Source organism: Colias croceus, chromosome 2 (assembly GCF_905220415.1).
Source record: "Colias croceus chromosome 2, ilColCroc2.1".
Classification (NCBI taxonomy): domain Eukaryota; kingdom Metazoa; phylum Arthropoda; class Insecta; order Lepidoptera; family Pieridae; genus Colias; species Colias croceus.
Window position 1 is genome coordinate 4,045,998 of NC_059538.1, and position 21,310 is coordinate 4,067,307.

Below are 21,310 nucleotides of genomic sequence, written 5' to 3' on the forward strand. Positions count from 1 at the left end.
AATGATTCCTCACCTGTTCAATAGTTCTATGATGCTTGGTCCGTCTCCGTCCCGTAGTGCTGTAGAGCGTGTCGTCCATCTCATCTGAACTGTCAGTGAGTTCCCGCGCAGACTCCAAACTGAGTCGTCGCTGCAGTTTGTCTCTCGCTGGGATGTCCCTCTCAGTCCTCACTGGGACGCGTTCACTCGCCTCACTCGAGTGAGACTCCCTACTGAACACACGAGACGGTGATTCCCGTCTTTCCCTCACACCATAATAATCCTGATGCCTCTCCATATCCTCGTTCAATCTACTGCTAGACATCTTTGCACCCGAATAAGCTCTATCCAGCGGATAATTCGTCTCCGGAATAGAGTTGTCGTTTACAAATTTCTCGGGAGAATTCTTCGCATTCTCCATATTGTACAACGCTTTCTGACTCCTCGATATCTGCAGTCGATACATCTCTTTATTCACTTCTTCGACGTTCGAATCCGATCTACTCATCGGATACCCTGAATCCGTGGATATGTGGTGCGGTTTACTTTCATACAGCGACTCGCCTCTCTGTCCGAAGTGTTTGAGGTTGAGTTGATTTTGGTTAGTCGAGTAAGAGAGCATAGGGTTTGTTCTGGGCATTCGCGTCTTGCTACTTTTGCGTAGACTTGGCGAATTACTAGACGATTCGTCGTCCCTTATTCTAGGAGAGTTACTGTGATTACTCCTCTGATAGACATCTTCATAATTACAATTATCTCTGGTGAGTTTTCGGTGGGTACTGTTATGATTCTGTTGGTCGAAGTTTCTACCATCGTCATTGAAGTTGGTAGAACCCTCTTCAGAATTAGTCTCCGCGTTGTCAGTGCTCAAGCCCTCCTCATCTATGGATGAACTGGATGAGCCACATGGACACCGTTTGGAGTTTCTATTTTCATTCTTTTTATTTTCTTGCGATTGTCGATTATCCTCCATATTATAAACGGGATTCGTGAACACCAATGGAGCAATTTTTGAGTTTGAATTTGTGTTATTTTGTACATTATCGGCAGTGGTAAAGTTTTGTATGCCATATTTCTGAATGTCGTATTCGATTTTTTGTTGCACTGGGCTCTTTGGATAGAACTTTTCGTTTTTACTGTCGTAATACTGTTTATCTCTTTGTTTTTGGTAATTTAGCTGCGAATAGCGACTCAAAGGTTGTCCGCCGTTTTCATAGGGCTGATGATGATGTGTAGTATTCTCGATGGGACTAGAACTTTGGCTGTACGTAGCGATGCTTTGGTAACCGGAACTGGCGACATTCGACAAACCACTAATAGAAACATTTGAGCCGTTGTTTGTGTAATTTTTGTTCCCGTTCACGATATTGTTGTTCGATTTCGATTGAGCTATATTCTTTTTGTTCATAATCTTTTCGTCAACTATATCGGAATCATCTGCGTATTTCAACAAATCTGACAACTCATCTAACGTGGCAGTTTCTTTTATGATATTCTGCATTTCGTTTGTGCAATAATTGTGATTAATACTATCGCTACTCGGAGATCTTTCGGTGCTGCTGTAATTAGAATTATTGTGATAGTGCTGTTGATTGAAATTATTGTTTGGCTTGTATCTGTCTTGGAAACGTCTCTCGAGGCTTTCGTTCAAGCCATTGCTGATGCCTTTTGGATATTGATCCGAGCCGAAACCAATTTGTACGACTTTCAAGTTAACGCAGTGCTCTTGGTTGTTGTATTGTGAGCTGTATCTGTCCGGGTTAACATTTTGGTTTCCCGGGCTCGAGCCATATCCATTTCTGGGTAGCGTTGCGGAGCGTAAATTAAAACTGGGCGATTTGGACACAGTTACGTATGATCCTTTGTACTTCGATTCATCTGCGTTAGATTTCGACGGACTTATGTTGAATTGGACCCCGTTTTTGTTCATGATGGGTGAACTGTGAGCGAAGTTACTGTTTATTGGACCGTTGGAAACAACGTTTTCATTGTTTTGTTTCGTTGGTGTGTTGCAAGTGGGATCGTTGAACCTGAAAGAAATCGATTATTTAAAATGCGTAGCTTGTGTCGAAACTACATTGGATATGATGCAAAGCGGATGGTGTAGCTTTATAAATTTAAAATATTGTTTTTAGCAGTGTAAATATTATATAAACATTAACTTTACAATATTTTTTTTTATTAATAAACTGAGATTTCTGGTTATATTTATAATTTATATTAACGTTGTTATCAAGTAACTCACCTAAATATATTATCAGTCATTTGGGTTGTCGGTCCGATATCGTTGCTAACTAACTTCTTAGAAAGTTCTTCCAATATGTCGGATAGTGGGTCCAGTTCCTGGAAAAAAATATTTATGTTACGTTAAAAATTTATTTCTTTTTCATATTTGAATGTTTAAATGTGAGTATGTAACTTCTTCTGCTGTAAATATGTTGCAAGAGAATTTTCAAAGTTTTTTTTTAATTATTTATTCAACATTCCATGACCGGAAGTACATGCATGCATGTCACAAGAAATTTTAGTAAACAATGAAATCAATCAAATGTAAGTTTAAAGTCAATTAAACTGTACCGGTTGCGCAGCACTATGTGAGAACCATTTGGTATTATTATGAGGGTAATATAAATTCCTTGGCACAAGAAAATTTTAGTAAACAATCAAACATTTAGTAAACAATGGTGGTAAATGTTAAAAATAATTATGTAATGACGATTCGAAAGTGCTACTAAATAGTAGTCTAATTGTATAAATGAATGTTTGAGTTTGAGTTTGAGACATACATTTCAATTATCCCGTTCTCTTACTATCTGGGATAATTTGGTAATGCGGGATGTAGGGTAATATATGCTCACCGGTATCCTCCCAGCGGGTAGTTTCGGCAGGCTATCCACCAACAAGCCATGCAATGTGGCCAGCTGCTTGCCCAAGTCAACATGTGGCGCCCACTCGGGGTCTGCTTCCACACTGCCTATCTGCGACTCTGATGTTGTGGACCCTTGTGACGTGGACGAGTTGCGCTTGCTGTCTTGTTGCTGTTGCTGTTGCTGTTGTTGCTGTGGCTGTTGCTGGGCTTGTTGCTCTTGCGGCCGTGTCTGGAAGTTAAAATTGTGTGTGTTTTATGATTTTGTAGGTTGAAAATGTATTTTGTTTTTGTGTAATGAAATACTGAATAAAAAAGAAAGGTTATCCTTCCAAAAATAGCGAAATAGTATTTTTTAAATGAAAAAATAAATAATTTGCTCACTACATTAATTTTTACGTCTCTTAAATAAATTAAAGAGTTGGAGCAGGTTACATTGAAATAATTTTCATTGGTTCAAAAATTTATTCAATCTTCTCTGCCTTTAATTGACCTTCTTTCAAAACCTACGTAGGAAGAAAAACTTTTTGATTACACTTACAGAAATAGCTCTCAAAAAGGCCTTCATATTGGGTGCCTCCTGTTCAAGGAAGTCGTTGAGGAACTCCATGAAGGCCTCCTTCCCCTGGAAGCGCGTGAAGTTGGCCAGCGTCTGCAGCGTCTTCGCGACCAGCGTCAAGTTGCGTGCCGCACGCTCGTTCGGGTATTCTGTATTCATTAAAAGGTTCATATTTTGTGATGGTAATGGCATTTGGTTTGATCCTTTAGTTGTACAAAATATCGCTAAACTCAAACACTTATTCATTGAACTAGAATGTTCATTTCACTTCTTTTAGAAGCGCTCTTGTGCAGTTAAATTAACATAAATAACTCGGAAAGTAGTTTCTACAGAGGAGAGCCGGTAAGAAACTCTGGAGTAGTTGCAAATTCTTTTGTTCATTTTTAAAATGAATTAACTAAAATAAATTAAGATGAATATGCAACAGCGAAGACCATAATATCTTACCGTGAGTAATTCCAAAGAGGCTCGGGGACAGTATAGCCGGGCATAAAAAGCGCAAGAATATTGAAGCGCTGATGAGATTGTCTGATATATCTTCTCTGCCCATCGAGGCGAGTCTGAAATATTAAATTGAACATTTCATTTCTTTTAGTAACATTGTTGCAATATAATTATATATTTAGTACGAATTTCTTTGAGTCTATTAAAAAAAACATGTAACTGTTTCTTTTATAAAATTCAGAAATCTAAGCTATTGTTATGATAGTAAATATATGTACTTGTTTGGAGAGTTTTAGGAGTTGGTAGCGAAGTGATCGATTTCAAGCGCAGCGTGCACCTGAGTGGTATGCTAAGCGAGCAAAACCACGACCACTATCTATAAGTATGATAAATTACCTTTCCCTAAAAGTAGCGAAGCAGTCCCTCAGCGGCGGCGGGAAGCGCGGTGCGGAGGCCGCTATAGCGCGCCAGGCGAGCGTGACCGCGTCCCGCAGCGCGGCCTGCTGCCGGCGCAGCGCCGCGCTCGAGCCCGCGCGCAGCGGGTCCACTTCGCACTCCGCTGCGCTTGGACCCGCCGCTGCGCATACCGCTTCGCCCAGCGTGTCCTGGAAGAGAATAGGTTTAGTTTATCTTGTAAGTTCGGTAATATTATAGTAAACTAGCGGTCCGCCCCGGCTTCGCCCGTGGTACTTTTTTACGTTTTCTCTCCATAAGAACCATCCTCGTACTTCAAGAAATGTAATAAAAAAAAGAATTAACGAAATCGGTTCAGTTGTTCTCGAGTTATGCGCTTACCAACACATTTTGCGATTCATTTTTATATTATAGATACACCTGGTCTAGTTTGTCCTGTGTACCAGATTTTCTTTTTTACTTTATCCTGTATCCAGCACGTTAATTGGACTTAAACCAATAGGACCTTTTATACCAACGTTAATCAATACAAGAATATTTCTTCATATAACTTTTAAAAGTGTTATTATTTGACAAAGGCTGATAAATAATTGAATCTTTCGTTGATATTGTATGAACATGGCTCTTAAAAATAACCACATTTACTAATTTGTATGACTTATAGCAGTCTCTGATTATATTTCAATAATCGCCATTAATAACTTAAAATATTATAAAAAATATATTCTGGCATTTTACAAAACTTCAAGACAACGAATTAAAATTTTATAATATCTAAAACTATCCTACACTAAAAATATCGCTACCAACCTGTAAATACTGATCACCAACGAGTTTCAAATACGCCTCCATGCTCTTAGTAGCGAGCGAGTTTCCTCTAAAAGTAAGCGAATGGTCGCCAGTCCTTCGTACATCAAGGGCCACTACATCCGCTAAGTATCGTGGGGCCAAGCCAGCACCGGCCATGCAGAGGACGAGGGCACAGCCGATATCCTCCTTTGCTTTTACACCTGTAGACGATAGAGAACGTTAATTCTGTACGTTGGTAACATGTTGGTAACTTATTCGCCTATTTTGACACCAAACGCAATAAAATTTTCGAAACTTATAAACTTCTTCATATGCCAGTTGCAAAGAGTCATAGTAAGTACACAAACAAGTATAATAATAATAATAATAGGGATGTGACGACCCCATCGCCCGCGGTTGGCATATCTACAATAGATATCCCAGCCGTGCAGTCAGTCACCCCGCAGGGCACCCTGTGGCGAGGTGTCGGGGAGTAGCGACCCCGCGGGAACCGAGCGCTCCCGGGGGAGGTCCCTGTCCTCACCTCTGGGCTGTCCCGGTGGCAGTTCGGAGTGAACAATGACGAGGTTCAGGATCCCCCACCTCTGGCTTGCCTTTGTTGGCCGTCCAGAGTGGAGCCGCTAGAGCTATATGCTCGGGGGTGGAAGTGTCTAATGGCGTAATAGCGGGGAAACCCGCTCCGGGCCCGAGGGCTCGCGATGGTGAAACCGGTGCCGCACCTCTCTACACCCCTAGCCGCTCAGCTGATGTTGCCCCCTTGTTGCCACTATCGGTAACCTTTTTGGGAGCCCATCGACCGAACTGGCGAGTCACCGTCTGCCATAATTTTCAATTTCTAATATTGAAAAGGCAGACGTCCATAGTCCCCATAGACCCAATATACCAGTCCATCTAACACCCCCTTCCATAACCCAGTTTTATTCATTTCCATTTTTCTGCAATAGTCCTACATTGGCCGCGGACTGCCCAGGGCTGTATCTCTATAGTGCTGTCATGGGCAGGCTGCGGCTGGTGTCCCACAACACATTAAAATTCTCTAAAGGGCCTCTGCGTGTTGGACCTGTGTCCCCACGTAAGCCTTCCAAAGGACCGGGTATCTTCCTTCTGGTAGTGCCCGTGTATTATGGAGAGAGACATAATAAATTCTTTATTTAAGAGAGAGTATAATTTGACTTGTAGCTATAATACTCTGGCGAAATATTACCGGACTTCTGACGAAGCAAATTATGACAATGGCCCTGAATACAACCTTAGCTGAACAATCGGACTTACAATTCGCCGTCCCCGGAGAATAAAATGATAATCGCCATTACCATAGTTTTATTGTTTTTCGATATTTGAAGCCTACGTAACCTAATACATCTATACAATTTTTTTTTGTATTTTTTCTCCTGTAATCCACAAAGTTATAAGACATTACAATAATATTCACTGCTTTTTCCCAGAACATATTCGTACTAGAAAAAAAAGATAGTACTATGATAGTGAAAAAGTTTCTTCACTCTTTATGTGGTAATAACTTTTACAATAATATTCTCGGAAAAAAGAAACGGCGAAATAATGACGAACGCCTATTATCATTTTATTCTCGTAAAAATATGTTTTGGCGCCATTCGTATGACCGTGTACATTGTGATCACGATGATGATCAGGAAGACTGATCTTTATTACTTTTTATTGTCTTCATTTTTTATGTAATAATAGTTGATTACGCTAATATTGTTTTTAAAAAAATCCCAGAATAAAAGTTCATTGGATATTATCCATTAATACATATGTCCAATATAAACGAGAATAAAATGATAAGTGTGTATTAGTAAATTTACATTTCAGTCAAATGCTACAAACTTTTTAAATTTAAATTATCTTCAGTTCTCTTAAAGTTATTCAAAATATTTTAAAACATAGTAAAAGGTTAAAAAATTAGCTACCACTGAGCCTTTTTTTATCTCTCTACGTCTATAGCTTTGCGAGTTATAGACAATTATCGGTTTTTTATTTCTCCTGAAAAGTTGTGTTTTTGCTGTTATCATTTTATTCTCCGGGGACGGCGAATTGTAATCTTCAATTAGATGACAATATGAATTTCAACAATGTAATGACGGTCGCGGTATAATGTATACTACAAGGTAAAGTAAAACATCATTGTTCAAATTCAACTTCCTTACAGGGTTATGTGAATTTTCTTTCGATAATAATCTGCAATCATTTAAACATTGTTTCACAATAGCCACATTCTAAAGTATTTCACAAAATATTTTTATTAAGAAACGAAGCAATACTTGAAACCTAATCGCTTGCATAGTGGTTCTTATTTATTTATCAAATAAATCACACAAATGCAAAGTACTTATTAGCCCTAACCAACCAACCATGTTATACTGCTATCTATCCTTGGCTTGGAGACAAGACAACATTTCTATAATTTTAGATTTAGATCCTGCAGAATTGGCTATTTTAATTATTTATTTTCCAAGGGACTTTGTCGCTTAGCGACCACGTCGTCCCGTAAATTTCAATAACAATCAACACTTAAATATAAAAAATATAAATACAAACTACAGTAAACAATACAATCATTTTTGTAATCCAACATCGGTCAGTCTGACCAGCACCCGCACCTCATCCTGCAGAATTGGCTTTAAAATTGAAAAAAATGAATACAGAATAGCTGTCCGGCGACTGATCTTGTGGCCCTCGCTCACCGGGCACCAGCGCTGTTGGGTAAAGGCTACGGGCACTCACCGATGACGGGCTCCAGGTACTCGCAGAGCCGGCGGTAGTTCCGCTTGAGGTAGTCGAGGAAGCGCGCGTAGCAGTCGAGCGGCAGCACGTCGACGCACTGGTAGCGGCACTTGATGCGCAGCGCGGGCGCGGGCGCGGGCGCGCGGCCCGGCGACTGCGGCTTGTCGCCCTCGCTCACCCCGTACCAGCGCTGTTAGCACACTGCACTCACCGATGACGGGCTCCAGGTACTCGCAGAGCCGGCGGTAGTTCCGCTTGAGGTAGTCGAGGAAGCGCGCGTAGCAGTCGAGCGGCAGCACGTCGACGCACTGGTAGCGGCACTTGATGCGCAGCGCGGGCGCGGGCGCGGGCGCGCGGCCCGGCGACTGCGGCTTGTCGCCCTCGCTCAACCCGTACCAGCGCTCGTTCAGGTAGCGGGACGATACGTCGTCCACTGGGATGCGGACTGTGCCTGCAATTATAGTGAAAAAACATTTTAAAATTCGATTTAAACAAGTTGGAGAAATTCTGAAAATTGGAAATTTGAACACATGAACATCCTATAAGATAAGCACTTCAAAATAACATTATTTATAGAGATACACGATAAAGTAACGCACCAACAAGCGCGTGCTTGTCCCGCTTGCGCGCACGCCGCTCGGGCTCGCGGTACACGTTGACGTGTATCGCGCGCACCGCCGGCAGCGCGCTGAACTCGTACACCTCGCCCCAGAAGCACAGCTCCGTTTTTAGTTTCGATGATGATCTGGAAATTTTTAACAAATATCATGTATTTTTTTTACTACGTTTATTGAATGCCCTGTCAAAGGCAGTTTTCGAATGAAACGAAATTTTTTTCAAATCTGATCTTACTGTTTGGCAAATTTAATCCAAAACTCATTATTTTGCATGCAACAAGAATATTTTTATCAAAGGAGTTTATTAATGGAGTTACTAAATGGTCAAACATAATGAGTATCGTGATACGTAATTTCTTAAAAGTTTGGATACTTTTATCATTCTAGGGAATTATAAATATGTAGTTAATACCTCGCATATAAGGTGTCATCTAGGAGAATCTCGCAATAGTATCTCTTTTTGGGAGGAATGGCTTTTGCTTCAAGTAACCAAAGCTTCACCGTTCGCTCACATCGCCTCGTCCGTATTTCATCGGGTCGTGCTGCCTGGCGTAAACTGAAAAATTAATTATGTTATTAATATATTTTATTTTGTCAGTCGTGAATCTGAATAAATGTATTAACAGGCCTTAATTAGATAATTTTATGTAATTATTGTATTGTCACCGATCCTTGATAAGTGTATAATATTGAATTAAATCTGTCCGTATAATAGAGGGCTAAAAGCGAGTCTTAAGGAGTCAGTTACATACAAACATAAGTAGAGTCAAATATAAGGAAACTAATATAATTAATAACAACGTATTTTAAAATATAATTACCTATATATCCATCTATCTCTTTCCTTACGTGACGCGCAAGCAAAATATCTAGGTGCACGGTTTTCTGCACTCAATGCAAAACAGTGCGGCCTGCCTAGCACCGACGAATGTAGAGCACGAATTTCTACCTGTAAAAATATTATTATTATTAGGCAACTTTATATTTTAAATATAATTTAAAACATATATTGCATAGATTGCATATATGTATAAAGTGAATATTTAATTAAATATTTAGAAGTCACGTAAATTATTTTCTCTGCAATACATATTTACTTCTATATGAAAAAAAAATCTATAAGTTAATATTTAAAAGGTAAAATACACGTTCAACAAAGTTAATCGTATTAGTCAATTGGCAAATGTTAAAACATGAGTCAAATCCTAAATGGTGAGTCAGAGGTTAAATTGCTTATTCGAAAAGCTTTCAATTTGCAATTTATTGTTGAATTAAGATAAAGCTTACATTAAGTAACTCATTTACGCATATTATCTTATTACCATTCATGTTTATTACTAAAGGTTTAATTGAACAAGTAGAGAATTCAAAACATCGTGCCTAATTACTACTTTAATTATATTGAGTCAAACCTCTAACATAAATGTTTACTAGGAAACTATGAAACAATGTGACTCTAACTTACTTGATTTGGAGGTCCCAAATCCATTGTGGATACAGCGGGCGAATGCGCCGATAACAAACTTTCATGGGATCTGAAAGTAAGCAAAAGTGAAATTAATTACAATCTTGTTAACATAATTAATTCCTTCGATAGTTAGGTTTCTATGTACATAGTCGTAAAAGCTTTTAGTGAATGGATACGACAGACGAGGCGGGGCTACACTCCTTAATAATGTTACGACACTTAGGTTCATAATATGATGCGGTCACGACATATTCTAATTACTCTTGTTGTCCTAGTACTTCTTTAATGATATAATTAGCGGTTTATGAAAAAATAAATAAAATATAAATTTAAATTTTGCTTCGTTTATACCATAGTATAACTAGAACACTATGTTTATACAATCTATTTAATACTATTCACTTTTAAAGGAATAAATTATCTTCTCAAAGACAGACATAATAAATCGATTGCGGATTCTGCAAAAGACAGGCTTTACTCAGCTTCGGGGCAATCAGTGGAATGCTTTGTAGACTCAGACGTCTGAGAGGAGTAACAAGAGCGAGATTAAATAAAATAGTTGACAAAATAAAATAAAAGATCTTCTTGTAGCGCAGAAATAGTCGTCCCTATTTTTCAAACCGACTAGATATTATTTTTGGTAATATTATAATGGTAAGTGGTAACCAACAGCAAATATTTACTTAGGTCATTCGTCATATTTCCATTAGAATTCTGCTGTTATTAGTATGTTTAAATCAATAAATTGAAGAGGATTAGATGAGATATAATTATATCCATGAAAATGTACTTGAGCATTTATAGAAGATGATTGATTTGCTTAAGGAAAATAAAATACCTTGAAGTCCGTAAAGCATGTGTAGCTGGATGAGTAGGGACCGCCGCGAGTATCCTCTCCCGTTCCAACTTGGTGGCGGATTTTGTTCGTTTCAAGGGATTGCTTCTGAAGGATCTCTTGGAGAAGAAGAAGGACGCAAGACGCGATGGACTGTGCTGCGCCTGAGCGCCTGGTATGGGCGTGCTTGGTGCGGAACCTCGCCGACATGCTTTTTCATATGATGTGTCTGTGGACAAGGAGATTTTGTTATTAGTATTTTATACGTTGTATATTACACATTGTTATACTGTGAGGAATAGTAATTGCACCTGAATAAGTATCATACTCATACATATTAAACGTTAATAATTGTATTGAGATTTGAGACAATTGGTCAATGTAATTGAATGTCGTTAGACGGAGACGTATAAAGCATCCATTGTGTATCTTAGAGTCACGATAAATTAATTGTATTTCAATTTATTTTCACAAGCAACGTTTTAAACTATTACTGTTTATACTAACCACGTCGATTCCATAGAAAACACATTTTATTGTGACCACAACAACGATTCTCACCTAAACAAGATAGTGTATGCAGGAACAACCGCATATTTCTTAGAGCGCTCAATTGAGTCCGTTTTACAAAGAGGCTCGCGTCAAATGGCCGTGAATACGGCAATCATATATACAACAGTCTGAATTGATTTAATGTAAAGGTGCAAATTCACTTTCCTATATACGTTATAAATAATCTTTACAATTTTATTCACGACAACTCCACATTATACTAAAAAATAAAAAATTTGTACTGCAGCATATTGAATATCGTACATATATTTAAATTATGGTATTTAAATTGATTGCCGAAAGATATATTTTATCATCTCTAAACGGACTTGTTCTCGATCTAGGTACACTCTTACTTTTTTTTTCACAAAAACAGTGCTTATGTATAGAGGTAGTTGCTGCAGGTAGCTACTCCCGATTCGTGAACTATTAAAGTTCGTTTTTATTTTTTAACAACGGTTTTTAATTTAAGACCAAAAATAATGAACAAATTTAATTCTTATCATTCGAATGTACTATGCTCTTATAGTATTGTATTACGAAAGCAATGTAATCAAAACAGTATTATAATATCGTCGACACAGCGATACGGCCACGCGTGGCTTCCGCAGGATGTTGCGCGCACGACGCCCGTGACCGCTGCTTGCGTTTACAAAACAAAATATCGACTTGGCGCTATTGTTTTTACTTTTATTACATGCATTCTTTCATGCATTTTGTATCGGTATTTTAAACTTTAACTACAAATTGGCATGCATATTAGCAGTTGTTTCTAACGATTTGCACAAATTGTACAGGTTGTGGTGTTCTTTCAACTTGATTTAAAATGTTTATAAATTTGCAAAAATATAGAAAAAATTGAAGACACGCTTCATTGAAGAAATATGCCAACGACATCGATGTGTCGCTGAACGATGCGAATATAACAGATGTTGTGTATAACCTATTACCGTTATTGCATCGGTTATGGGATCGTCAACATGTCAATGATATCGATCGATTATACTCGTGGTAAGCATTAATAAACTTTCTGGTTTCTTACATATTTTCTTGATATTCATAATCTCTTAAAACTTGTCTTGAATACAATGAGTTAAGATAGCAAGTAAAAACAAGCGTTAAAAATCTATTCAAAAGGAATCACCGCTGGGACTTTTCTTGGCATGTCATTATATTTTTTGTTTTTTAGACTGAGATGAGTCAGTACAATAAGATATCCGAAGAAAGCGGAAAGATAGGGTTTCGGAGATTAAGGCGAATTTAAAATTTCTTATATTTTTCTCAGTCAGTCTCATTTATGATTATTCACCCCTGTAAAGGTTATTGACCTAAAACCAATATGCTTCCAAGTTACATGGTACAAGTGAGTCATGCATCGTAATTATTGCAAGTTCGCTGCGCCACGCAAAACCCTGCAAGGGGCTCCAAGAATATACGAACAGTTAACGCTAACGTTCACTTAAAGCTTGGTAATTTATAATGAAATTTGTCAAAATGCCATATTATAAACGTGGAGATGTAGACAACCTGTAATGAAATTTACCGTAAATGTCTCTTCCCTGTTATAAAATTGTTTTGTTTATTTCATAACAAATCCTTTCAAAGTAATTTTGAATAAGGAACATTATGATTTTTTAACAAAACATTTGAGGACGGCATTATTAGATTGCACAATCACGCCTTGGATAACGAAGTGATAAGCGCCCACGAGGAAGTACTTAACAACATACATACGATAACAGGGCACTCATTTGTTGTTTTATGAAAAACTAGTATGTTTGGTGTGTTGTAATAAGAGATGGTATTTTAAGTACAGAAATTAATTCATTGCATGGAACTTTAATTATGCACTGCAAATCAATAATCATATATCCAGTATAGGGATCGTTTAAAAAGTAAACCGAACCGGTATTTACATGCAAACTGAATACGAATCGATAACGGTATCTCCTTTCATACTGAATACATAAGATATCCCTAACTTTCACGCACGCTAATATACTAAAATTATTAGTTAAATACATCGTATTGATTCAGCCGGAAAAATTTAATTACAAGTAATTTGTTATACCAGCTTCACACTTGACAGTCTTTATCTAACACGTGACTTTAATTTGTATGGAATTATTAATTTTGTTACTTAAATATGTAATAAGTATGTTTTTAATATTTAAATATTATATATTGTATAAACCATACACACAATACGTAAATTCAAATAAATAGCTTCTGTTCTTACCGGAATGCACGGCTACATCATCATCGACATCCAGATGATATCCTCTTCGAATGCTGAGAGGACTATTTGCAATTTGCTCCTCATTCTTCTTTATAAGAGCTTCTAAAACCTCTCTTTCACCACCATTTTTACCAACAAAGGTATCATAATCATCAGTTATATCCGTAATAATAACCGCGACTTCTTCTAATCCTTCTTCAATATTCCTTGCTGTAATACTTCGAAGCAATGAGTTGCTTCTCGAAAGCTTTGTACTTCGAGATCTTCGAATGAAACTAGTAATTTTCCCAGCGCTCTTATTAGGACTCTCGGGGGTGACTGTTATTTTTGGCGTTTTAAATATAGATGACGAACTACAACTACCTTTAATAGGTGACGGGGTGTTCAAGTTCTGTGGCAATGTTTTCGACTTCTCTTTGTTAGGAGTCTGTATTTTTGGTGAGTCGGGTATTAAGGATAAATTAGAATTTCTTATATCTGTACGTGATGGCAATTTAGTTGAAATATTTGCTATGGAATTATTTAATTTATTCGATGAGATCGATACTGCTAGAGGTTGGTAGACCCTGTCATACCGTGGTTCACACGAAGTCGTAGATCGTAGTCGCGGTTTCGAGTGCTTTATGAGATCATTTTCTGCAACTAGTCTAGGGCTCATAAGATCACGTTGACCTACTCTCGGCAGCGCTTCATTAGAACTCGCCGTCGTTGACAAAGGTCGGTGATATCGCCTTTCTGGACTAAACAAACTGATATCACTTTCACTTTCGGTCAAGGACGAATCGCCTCTAGAGTAGATTTGTAATTTTGCGCGATCAGAGGCATATTTTCGCTTAGGTTTTATCGGAGTTCCATCAATATTTTGCCCCGTTATTAAAGCCTCTTTTTCTTCTGGCGTGAGCGGTAAGTAATTGTCAAAGCTCTCGAACAATGGCACATAAAAAATAGATTTACGTCGCCCCTCCTCGTCGCACGCAGGTGAGGACTTCGGTGAGATCGTTCCCGACATGCTGGTCATTGCACGATCACGGAAATGCGCCACGTTACGGCAATCTGTGCTGAGTCACAGGAGCTTGTCCCATTATATCCATTCGTTCCATTGCTACCCGTTAAAATTATAAAACACAATTAATTATTATTGTTTTGACCACTGCAATCCTTTATTTCACTGCACTATGAGTTATCTATTAAAACAACAATATTATGTAAAATGTTGGAATACTTTGCAGTCATGAAAATTACTATAAAAACTGTTGAGTATCAGAAGTAATAAATAATTCAAAATTACACAAGTTAGAAGCTTACATAAAATTTTTTATTCGCAAGATATATCGATCGTGTTAAAACAAGAACTATGAATAATTTCACATTATCAAAGTGCGATAAGATTATCCACTACGGCAACAATGAAGTAACCTACTTTACTGATGGAAAATCATTGGCCATGCGACAAATATAGAGAACTGGAAAACTAATCTAATCTCGATGTTTATACATATGATACAACTTGTTAACTTATATATTGGAGTTAGGACGCGTCCTCTCGAACGCAGTACGAGACACGAACTAAATTTCGCGAAAAGCAATAATAGTAACAGCAGTCAACACATGTGTTCGTTGTTTATACAGAAAAGCGGCGGGTGTCGTGCAAATTTATTTAGGAGCGGTTACGAATATATTACAAACATACGCAATTAGCCTGAGAACCTGGAATCTGTTAATTAAATTAACGAACTTGCGTGTTCTCATGCACACAATAATTTAGAAACAAGGTAATGAACACAACACAAATGGTAATGAAATGAACATTTTTAGCCCATTAATATTTGAATGCTTTCCTTAATCATTTATGTAATTATGACAAATGTTTATTTTATTTAAAGTCATCATCATCAATAACCTATGTTCTTTATATGTAATATACCTTAATTTGGTCAAATATATGTGAACAAATATGTTTACTTATTCAACCTTCGTTATTTTTCAGCATAAGAATATTCTTATTTCATACACGTAGTTTCTATATTTTAATGGAATTCCGCACGAATTAGCCTCTATACAACGTGCAAAAACAAATAAAACCGCGATCCATTGAAATTTTCAAGACGAACAAGACGAGTAAAGTAAGCACCGGATGTCGTGATGTATAGAATGAGATCTCGGGTTGTTATGGAGTGCAAGCAAGCAAATAAAGATTGCGGAACGAATGCTATTAACCGGTCTCTGGTACAAAACGTATACGTGTTTACCAAATTCAGAGCCGCTTCGCAGTTTTTATAGCGAGCTCTAAAAACGGAATCATAATCACAAAAATTAACAACTATAGTTGCGTAAGTAATGTTCTTTATATCGAGGAAGATCATAATAATATGTGAATTTATATGAAATTGCCGATTTATTTTGTAACGGTTAGGAACGAACAAGCTCTACATTATATTTTTTCGATAACTCTATTATATTTTGCTTCAACAAGTCTATTTTAAATGTAATACAATAGTCTACTAAGATCTTAAAACGACAGTAGAGAGTGGATATCTATGTGACTAGCATGCAATCACGTTTCAAGGCAATCGCAGCGCAGGTTGTATGAATCTACTGCAACGCCTGTCAGTAGGTCCTTCAACTCTATTTATTTCTTATATGCGTACAAATTAACTCATAACTCAATACTAGTTGTTAAATGTGTATATAAATCTCTTGCAATGTTATAAAAGAGAAATTCTAAGAATTATGGCTGGTCTTTAAAGTTGTTGATGAGAAATATAAGCCCGTGAAAGTTTTATTCCTAGTTCTTGTCCATTCACACTGAAAATATTGAAACAAACTAGATCAGAAATTATTAAGTCATGAAAGTAATAACAAATAATAATTTCATATGACTGTCATAAATAATAAAATGTAATTTCTTAATCCGCATTCCATGGTCTGTCTCCAGCGTTCCAAGTGTGTACAATATGAAGACAAAAAAAACCACAACATGTCAGCAGCAAGATATTTTTCACACGCAATTCTCGCAAATTATTCAACGAAGAATTATCCATGTTATTTATTTGATGCCCGGGCCGCCGGGGAATGATAAATGCCACAACTACCTGTCTGGTTCTACCCTTGACGTGCCTATAAATGTTTATAAGGGGTCATTACGCATAAATTTATAACCCAATTGTACAATAAGAATATGTAAATATGCTTCTTAGACATTATAGTACTCATCATTAAGAGTATATATTTGAAATTTTTTGTTCCAATTCGCAATATGTAAAATTGGTATTCTCTCTTAAGCCAACTCTCCTATGTAGGTACCAAAGCAGTGAACGTAACAGACAACAGTACTGTATCCTAAGCTTGTCGCCAATTTCAACCACAATAAATAATGAAAGCTGCACAACCACTGCAAATTGCAAAACAGTATTAGAAGAACAAACAAATAGAGCACGTTTGATGTATATCTGCGCTTACTCATACTGTAATAGATTAGCAATGAACTATTCGTTTAGTTACTCAGAATGAGGTTAAGCAAGATCGTTAATACCGAGCACTACTCGTAAGAATCAGTGAAGAGCAAAAGCAGTATGGCGGATGTGATCATGACTTCCTCTCGGCCGGACAAACGAGATTCCTAGTAAGTACCTGGTACATTCAGGTTTGACGACCCGGCCCACGTGGGTCATTTGGTTTACTTTTATGTTGGCGCGTATATTGCCCATGCATACAAACATTGTATCGAAAATCGTTAAATCACAATCATATTTTAATATTATTGGACGAGGTTCTACATAAAGTACTATGTATTTAACTTCAAAACACCGTTGATATTAAATTGAAGTGCATAAAATGTTCTTCAAAATTAAACAAAAAAAATGTGAATAATAACACTGCAATTAATCTTAGTCATCATTATACAATTTAAACTATGCTGTTAAGGCAAATTACTGGTACAATGTAAAGACGCCATAATGAGTCGTTACAGAACATCAATCAAGATGTTCAAGAAGGGTTCTAGTTGTCAGTAATGATGAAGGAATTAAAAAAATATAAAGATAAGCCCTAAGCGTACCTTTTAATATGATAGTTATGTTTATTATATTTTACAAAATTTAAGTAATCTTTTCATTTTTCATCGTTATAAGTAATAGTTTGTTTTTTGTTCGATATTTTTTTTCCATCAGACCATTTTTTAACCAAAGTAGAACGATTACTAACGAAGCAAAAACTGATTGCAGTCCCGTTAAGAAGCTACACCATGATTGACCTGAAAAGTAAACCTACAAAGAACTCGTTAAGTACATCCGAGTCCAGGTTTCGTATTACATTTATAATTATAATAAAAGAAATAAACTTAACATTGAACAAAATGCAATTAACTTTGAGGGGCTTCCCTTCGCGATCCATATTGTATTACAATATGTTCACAAAACGACTCTTGATATTTAGGTGTCGCCAGCACCCGAGATATAGGTTAGAAAAGGTCACGGTAAAACCCTTAGTTACCGCAGCTCGTTTCAAAATGAGGGCAAGATTATGAGAACTAAAACGCATCTTGCATAGACACGTCGCACCAGTTTCTTTAAGACACGTATTGCATGCATCAGCATATCAAATACTGGCATCTATATGTTGAAACCGTTTGAGGCGGGAATCGGGATGAGCTTTAAATCAACGTGGAAGGAACCTCTGATGAAAATCAAACAGATTAGAGGCACGAAGGAGAAATTTCTGAGAAAGTCGAGGTCGAGGTATACAGGAACAAATTTTGAACAATGCAAGCGAGATACAACAATGAGGTTGGCGGAATATGTTTGACGGTAACCGGATAGTTGTGCAACCGCTGCGTGTCGGAGGCTGTGTTGGAAGACAAAGAGCTACTTGAAGGCTGGTATTTAATGCCAGTGTTTAAGGCCGCGTGGGCAATAGTAGAGCTCAGTCATATTGTCTTAACAATTAACATGAAGTTACGTCGTACAGCGTACTATCTCTGAACAGTTCATGAGTTAAGTATCTAACTCATTATATTTTATGAGATATGTGTAATCAATTAATGAGTTAATAATGCAGGAATAAAGCAGACCGATTAAATAATTCTGGAATATTTTTCTTTTCTATTAGATAATTCATTAAGTGCGACTGATACTATATGTATTAACATAATCGTGACTAGAGTCTTGCACCAGACCTAGATAATCGCCGTTCACCAACAAAAGGTCACGATCACAAAGTATACGATAGTAATTCATGTACTTGAATCATGTTTTAATTTGTATAATTTATTGTATTTACTAAGTACGAATGTTTAATAGAAATTATCTTAAGGTGGTTTGCTTTATTCTTTTTTACAATAACGTTTTAGTAAGTTCGATCAAATTAGTATCAAAAATTCAACATTAATTGTTTAGCAATTTATGACGAAAATGTACACGGAAAAAATGCAAGCAACTGCAATCCTAAATACTTAATAGTACCTGCGTTAAATATTAACGTGTTCCTTATCTAACATCGAGCCTATTTGTAAATGACATAATTTGAGTAAGACAATGCCTTATTATTAAGCTATTAGAGGCAAATTACACGAACAACCCGAGCGTGATTTATAATTACATAATATGTAAATAGCAGTTATAAATAACAAATAAATAATGCTAACATTATTTTTATTTGATTTTTTATCGCTATCAATAAATTTCACACACAAAACATGTTTTGATCACATGTGGTGCAAACACAATGTAAAATGCAAAAGTGGGCCAACTTATGTTATCTTCGTGAGATCAAATGACTCATTCCATCTTTATGCCAAAATACAACATCAAGATTTAAAATTCGTAAAATGTTTCACATTCATTTCGTGAATGCTTACTTTTTTCTACTGCTTATGTAAATAGAAATTGAGAGTTTATTACCACTCGTGGCTATCACGTTAATTACATCATAGTAATTATTGAACATTGGAAACAAGTAAACAAATAATATTGTTACTTTAATAATTAATTTGTTATTGCAAACAGTCATAACAATTCAAAATAATTATTCGTCGATATGAGAAGGAAGTAAAGGGCATTAAGCTGACATTCAGATAACCCCTGCTTCCTTTCAAACGTGTCCAACATAAGTTCAACATTATGTCATAATGTTGAACTTATGTTGACACATGTATAATGACCCCACAATAGTTTCATCTTCGAGTTTACAAATCCATACTAATATTATAAATGCGAAAGTAACTCTGTCTGTCTATCTGTTACTCAATCACGCCTTCACTACTGAACCAATTTGCATGAAATTTGGTATAGAGATATTTTGATACCCGAGAAAGGGCATAAGGATAAGTTTTATCCCGGAAATCCTACGGGAACGGGTTTTTTTTTAAACGCGGGCGTAGCCGCGGGCGGAAAGCTAGTCTATACAAATATTATAAAGAGGAAAGGTTTGATTTTTTGTTTGTTTGTTTGTATGAATTGAATAGGCTCCGAAACTACTTGGCAGATTTGAAAAATTCTTTCACTGTTGGAAAGCTACATCATTTCTGAGTGACATAGGCTATATTTCATTTTCAAAAAAAATAGGCATCCTTACTAAAATTACGATAACGTAATCCAAGGTGTGAAAAAAATATCAAAAAACTACCTTACATCGCGTGCGCTGCGAAAACTGTTGATGATAGAACAAAATGATATACTACATTTTTTTAGAACACACCATTGTCTACAAAAAATCAGCGGCAGCATATCTCTAACTATTACAGTCATGTCACAATAAGCGTTTTTTTATTGAAAAAAAGAAATTAAAATACCACCGCTACAAAAAGCTCTTTATTTGTACCTTGGTATTAACCCTTATCAAAATAAATGATGTATTATTTAATATTATATAATATTTTAATAGCCATAAATATTACACTGTTTTTAGCTTTGTTGATTCTACACGTTGGGAAATGTAATACTTATAATAAATGCGAAAGTTTGTGAGGATGGATGTACCTACTCACTCTTTCACGCAAATACTACTGAAGATTACATTGAAATTTAGTATACATATATAGAGGGTAACTTGGATAAACATATATGTATATCCCGGAAATCCCACAGGAACGGGAACTATGCGGGTTTTTTTAAACGCGGGCGAAGCCGCGGGCGGAATGCTAGTACTTATAATAAATGCGAAAGTTTGTGAGGATGGATGTACCTACTCACTCTTTCACGCAAATACTACTGAAGATTACATTGAAATTTAGTATACATATATAGAGGGTAACTTGGATAAACATATATGTACCTATATCCCGGAAATCCCACAGGAACGGGAACTATGCGGGTTTTTTTAAACGCGGGCGAAGCCGCGGGCGGAATGCTAGTTAGAAATAAATTTCGTAAAATATGTCGTATTTTTGAATAGGCGTTCAGCCAAACTGCACGTGTGTCCCTTTTCAAATGACTATTTACAAAGCAATCCCACCAAATGAGGCGTAAAATGGAAACAATAGGCAATAGTTTACATGTTAAATGCACGAGTGCACACATTTCCCAACGCCCATCTAACAAAAATCGAGACAATCTCAAGCTTGTATCTTTAAGTAAATGACTTGCACAATATTCTCATGTAAACGCATCAGAACCGTCATACACTCGGGGAAATGGTAACGGATAATCTCCAATTATGTCTCTATTATTATTCCTTATTAGTATATTACAACGAGCTTACTGCAAATATCCTCTTTATATTGTGGGGGAAATGACCCACAAATGCAAAATTACACACATTATATGTCTGCTTAAACCGATATAATTC

The 21,310-nt window shown here is 36.7% G+C and overlaps 1 protein-coding gene across 10 annotated transcripts in view; it reads right to left on the bottom strand.

Annotated features, from left to right (window-relative positions):
* Positions 1–21,310, bottom strand: part of LOC123705726 (ras GTPase-activating protein raskol) — a 114,401-nt gene that overhangs the window by 2,254 nt on the left and 90,837 nt on the right. For 9 of the 10 annotated variants that reach the window (XM_045654705.1, XM_045654700.1, XM_045654701.1 and 6 more), the window contains 14 exons: positions 10,741–10,966; positions 9,900–9,969; positions 9,256–9,383; positions 8,847–8,990; positions 8,417–8,562; positions 8,214–8,268; positions 7,818–8,002; positions 5,073–5,272; positions 4,245–4,453; positions 3,852–3,964; positions 3,387–3,553; positions 2,838–3,077; positions 2,225–2,322; positions 14–2,009 (listed from right to left, as the gene is read on the bottom strand). In XM_045654705.1, coding sequence (XP_045510661.1) covers positions 14–2,009; positions 2,225–2,322; positions 2,838–3,077; positions 3,387–3,553; positions 3,852–3,964; positions 4,245–4,453; positions 5,073–5,272; positions 7,818–8,002; positions 8,214–8,268; positions 8,417–8,562; positions 8,847–8,990; positions 9,256–9,383; positions 9,900–9,969; positions 10,741–10,966 — 3,977 coding nt within the window. Of the gene's footprint in view, positions 1–13; positions 2,010–2,224; positions 2,323–2,837; positions 3,078–3,386; positions 3,554–3,851; positions 3,965–4,244; positions 4,454–5,072; positions 5,273–7,817; positions 8,003–8,213; positions 8,269–8,416; positions 8,563–8,846; positions 8,991–9,255; positions 9,384–9,899; positions 9,970–10,740; positions 10,967–13,528; positions 14,713–21,310 lie in introns of all 10 variants that reach the window. The other variant, XM_045654702.1, reaches the window with a different exon arrangement.